General features: G+C 37.4%; 1 protein-coding gene across 1 annotated transcript; it reads left to right on the top strand.

The window, feature by feature from the left end:
- The first annotated feature begins 401 nt into the window (after window positions 1–401).
- Window positions 402–1373, top strand: LOC111377593. Its single transcript, XM_023000724.1, has one exon. It carries the CDS (start codon window positions 507–509, stop codon window positions 1131–1133), a length of 627 nt encoding a protein of 208 aa, XP_022856492.1. The 5' UTR covers window positions 402–506; the 3' UTR covers window positions 1134–1373.
- The last annotated feature ends 4023 nt before the right edge of the window (window positions 1374–5396 follow it).

The following is a 5396-nucleotide window of genomic DNA, read 5'->3' as shown; positions in this document are numbered from 1 at the left end:
ATTCAATCTTTACAGTTATTCAACATAAAAAGCACATTTAGAACGAAAAATCGGCCATTACACAACAAAGAAACCTAATCAAGTAAAGTAAAAGTATGAAACTCTATTCCTCTAACATAGCCCTTGTTTGAGTCACATTATTTTTATGAAAATACATTTTTGAATAGTGTAATAATGTGAAATATGTGGTTAAAAAATAAGGAAAAATTTTAGATTTTCGTGTAATATTATTTTATTAAAGAATGTGTGATAAAAATGATGTCAAAATATCATTTAAAATTTTATTTTTTAAAAAAAAAAATGGGGCCCAAACAAGAGATCTGATATTTTGGTGCTTCCTTTGGATTCCCCTTAGGTTTATCCCATTTTAAACACGTGCATTTTGGCATATATAAGAGTTAACACCGAAGAGTTCTGCATCTGTCATCAGTCTCTCTAGTGCTCTCTCAAATCTCTCTCTATCTCTCTGCAAAAAAACAAAGATATACCTAAAACGACGTCGCAAAATGAATGCAGCTGAATTTCTCGTGGTCACGGTGACAAGCTGGTTAACACCAACTGTTCTCTTCTGCGTCTTGAACCTCACAATTGTTACAATTGTCATCACTTCGTCCCTCAATAAACTCGGTCATCATCAGGACAACTCGCGTCCACAGCTCGTCCGAGTTCCATCTCTTTTAGAACGAGTCAAGTCCATCAACCTCTCTCTCTACCGCACCCAAAATCTCGAACCGTTGGATTCCGAATCCGCCGCCCATTACACCTCCCCTCCTCAAGAACCAACCGATTATCAGAAGTCCGAAGCAAAAGTCGATGACATGAATCACAGTGAATCTGTGGAGGATATTCACGTGACGAGGAGTAGTTCTGAAACTTGCATGAAAGCTCCGGCAAAAAGGGTGTTAAAGAAGTCGGCTAGTGAGAAGGTGTTCGTGGCTGAGACAGAGGTAGAGGCGGATCTACGGCGGCCAGTGACAGTGAGAGAAACGACGTATTCTAATGGACCGGATGATGAGGCTGTGGATGCTAAAGCTGATGATTTTATTAACAGGTTTAGGCAGCAGTTGAAATTACAGAGATTGGACTCTATTTTGAGGTACCGGGAAATGATCAACAGAGGTCTCCAGAGATAGAAGCTTATTTTTTGGGACGGATATACCCTTCCTTGCTAGGATTTCTTTATGCAATCTGTATGGTGTGTTTAGTCATTTTACTGCTTATAATAATGCAATAGTAGAATGAGTGGACAGTGTTTTCTTTTTACTCCCCGTCTTCTAATAATGCCATGCCATGTAATGTATGTAAGGTTTTTCTGTCAAAAAATTCTGTATTTGTAGCATAATTGAAATGAATTTATGTTGGGAGAGCAATTATTATTGGTACACAAAACAATTGAAGGAATGGAACGTCCAAATGAAGGCAATGATTGAGGACTTGCATCACCGTCTCTAGAAGCAAAAGGAGTCACGATTAGCAAAGTCCTTCAATAGCCATCTTAGGTGAAAGTTGTTGATCTCAGAATGGTTAACCACATCATTGCAATCGTCAATTTCCAAGTGCTCGAATGACTAACCTCGCAGGCAAACCATCATGATTCATCAACATCTTCAACAGAACTGGTGAGGGCAACGATCCCTCGAGAGTATGTCATCAAAATCCTTGCAGTTATTACGTCTACAATAGCGAAGCTCACCGATCATGATATAAAGACCCATTTCCCTTCATATGCCGATAAGTGAAGGAACTTTGATACCACCTTGATATTGGAGGCCAAAAGGTTGTACAAAATTGAAGTCGAAAAGCATATGGAGTTGGTCCCTCCCATGACCTTTAGTTCCCTCTTTACTATTGTCAACGTCAATGTCCTTTAGTTCCCTCCAACGGTGAGCAATTTAATTCTTTATCTAACAAATTTTTTATTTTCTAGTAAAAAATATAATTATGTTCAGATTGTAAATTTTAATTTTTTTTTTTATTTGTAAGTGAACACCAAAAAATTATTGTATTAATGACGTGTTGGTAGAACAATAATGTTGAACAAGATTGATCATATAATTTGGATGGTTGAGATTGGTTAATAGCAAGTTTAATCGAACGAGCAAAACAAGGTTATCACGTACAACCTCCTCGTTTTTTTCCCGATGAGGTTTGACTCATGAAATGGAGCTAATGGCCATTGATCTTGGTTGATTGTCGACGGTGCTTGTTGATAGAGGTTGGTCGATGGGAGGAATATTATATTTTCATTTTTCTTTTTATCGGCATATTTTTTGTTTGTTTTCGTTATTTTATTTAATGTGAAATACAATTATAATATTTTCGAGGATTAAAAAAACTAACTTTTTAACAGTAAATTAACGAAAACCATGAGAAATAAATATTTTTCCACCTAAACTATAGAAAAGGACGCTCATGTTAAAAAAATAAAAAATCGTTGAGAATCAAATCAAAGAATTCTTGTATATTTGGAAAAAATAAACAATAATTATAGTAAACTGACCAGGAATAATCTCTCTAATATTAAGTCAAGACACAACTAGTCAACGAATCGTATGCGCACAGTTTTCACACACGTCTGTGCGCAGTGCAATACCCTAAAATATGTGGTCAGGCTCGGGACCCAATGTCAGCAATTTGTTTTCCAATCCACACCACAAATTTTATTCAGTACAACAAATTTTACTATAATGCTATTCGAACAGCATCCTTTGCACAGATTATGAACAGGTAATAAAAAATTAATAATGGGCACATCAATGAACAGTAGAAATTATTTGAAAAAGGGACAAATTTGGCAGACCACTGGTACAACCTTTCCTCCCCCAAATTGGAAGTCAGTATTTCCCCTCCTCATTTTCCCTCATTCCCCTCTCTCCCGGGCCTTCATTCCCGCCGGCCAGTTCTTCGAATCCGGTAGGACCTCCGAACAGCATGTCTTCGTCGACACCGTCGAACCCAGGTGACCCACTGTTAAATGTCATCTTCAAAATTTTCCAATTCGACATATTTAATTTGTTATTTGCAAAGCATGGGAAATGTCATTGCTTAAAAAAAATTTGAATGACAGTGGAGATGGAGATATTTAACAAAGGCTGCAACATTAAAATAAAAGAAAAATTTGTAATGGGGATGATAAACCATGAACTGCCCTGCAAGCGTAAAATGGCATTTCGTCCAATGTTAAAGAAAAGGAAAACTCTGTAATGGGGATGAAAAACATGCCCTGCATTGGTCATTGTTATTACAATAATGCTGTTCGAACAATTTGGATTTCATGGTTTTTACTTTAGTTCTTTAGGTTGTGTTTTGCTTACATTTTGTATAGCTGTACATTTGTGTTGAACGTGTTAGTTAATGATCTGAGCAATAGATGCATGGACTGTCCCGCGCATTTTGAAAACGCCTAAATAGAAAGAGGTAGAAACTGAAAGATTAAAAGTTCTCAGGATTATATGCATTGCAACCTGCAAGCTGAAATTTTACACCAAACTATCTATAAACATTTTCAAAATTTCTCAATGATTTGCCGCCCGGACTAGTGTTTGTCGCTGTGTAATGGGGATCGAACTACCCGGTCAGGTCGCGGGGGTCGAGGGGGCAGCGTCCCCCGTGGGGGCTCGGGGGCAACGCCCCCGAAAGAGAATTTTATTTTCAAAAGTCTTTGAATAGGTACATCTGTTCGTTTTGACAATTACTTCCGACAGATATGTTCTTCATTTCAAGGGACACACTCAATATAGAAGATGAACTTAAAAAAGTATACAATTAATCGTAGATTATATTTTTATTTTTGTTTACAAAACCACATCCTCGAACAACAATAAAATAGAAAAAATGAAAAAAACGCGTGTAAGTGTCTCCGTGACACACTTGCGTGATACATGTGTGTCATTCAAGTGTGTCACGGAGACACTTTCCGTGACAGTGTGTCACGGAGAGAGTTTCTCCGTGCTCTCCGTGACAGTGTGTCACGGAGAGAGTTTCTCCGTGACACATAGCAGTGTGTCACGGAGACACTTTCTCCATGACACACTGCTCCGGGGCAGTGTGTCACGGAGAGAAGGGCAGTGTGGCACGAAGACATTGTTTCCGTGACACACACTGAAGTCCTTGCAAATGGTTTGGATGGATATGAGAATATATTCATGTGATGTTGTACTGAAAATGTGCATCAAAATGAATCAAAAAGTTTTTATCAAATTGTAGTGAAAAAGTTAATTTGTAAATAATTATAAAGATCCCAATTGAGTAAATTCGACCACATGCACAATTTGAAGCGGTAACATACTTCAATTGCATTACTTGATGTCTACTCGTTGAATGTGTTCGTTTGGTACAATATTCAAATGTCGTTCGATATTTCTCATGGTAATGAATGGACCGCGTACACAGTGCCACTTCAAAACATTTTGTATATTTATGTCGAATTTGAGTGTCACCCCAAAATCAACACGATATTCGTACTCTCTAGATATTGAACAACTACGTCATTAAAAAATACGTCATTAAGAACAACTACGTTATTAACATCACTAAATAACATGAAGTTTGAACAAGAAATGCAAGCATACATAACATCAACGTTTATTAAAAAATGGGGCTACTAATGCAGCCAGCCACTTTCATTTGTCATTCTTCTCCACGGTTGCTTTGCCCTTGTGAATTGTCATGTTCATGTTCATCGAAATCTGAACCTCTTCTTCATCGGGGAGATGAATTTGATATTGAAACATGTGCGACAAATCTGACACTGATTCTTCTGATGCTGGATTCGCCTTGCTATCGACAGCACTTGATTCACCACTTGATTCTCCTTCTCCAACCCACTCCCAAAAACCGCATTTCTGACTACAGCATTTAAATAGTTTTCCTTTGTTATCGATCCCTCTCTCCACCTCGAAACACTTCTGGAATCCACTCTTGCAAACGGGGCAACGACGCTTACTTCGGCATTCATCAAACAAGTGTCCCTTCGATCTGCAACTATGACAAATTCCAGAATTCTTTCCTCCCATTCTACAACCACAATCAACCACCCAAATTATTGACCATTAGTGTTTTGCATGAACGTAATGAGTGGAGAGGACTGACCATTGTTATAAACTCAATTTAATGCTATTGAAAAAGTTGAAATTCCATTTAAAAATGCATCACCAGTGGTTTTTATAGCCATTTGCTCATTGCGCTATACTATTGAAAATGCCAGGAAGAATTCTATCAGAATATGAGCTATTTCTGATCTTCAGATATTTTCTTATATTTCAGCAATTTACAGAAATTGTTATAATGCTTCTTGATCGTCACTATTTTAACTGCAAAATAATTGACAAAGCAATCAAGCGCGATTCATCTAGTAAACGAATCTATAAGCACCAAAATTTAAACTTAACTTCAGT

This window comes from Olea europaea, unplaced genomic scaffold, assembly GCF_002742605.1.
Source record: "Olea europaea var. sylvestris unplaced genomic scaffold, O_europaea_v1 scaffold1683, whole genome shotgun sequence".
NCBI lineage: Eukaryota > Viridiplantae > Streptophyta > Magnoliopsida > Lamiales > Oleaceae > Olea > Olea europaea.
The sequence above is the reverse complement of the archived record's forward strand: the minus strand, read 5'-3'. Positions and strand labels throughout refer to the sequence as shown.

Coding starts and splice junctions, on each gene's coding strand:
- LOC111377593 (XM_023000724.1), top strand. CDS start 507: ATGAATGCAGCTGAATTTCTCGTGGTCACGGTGACAAGCTGGTTAACA.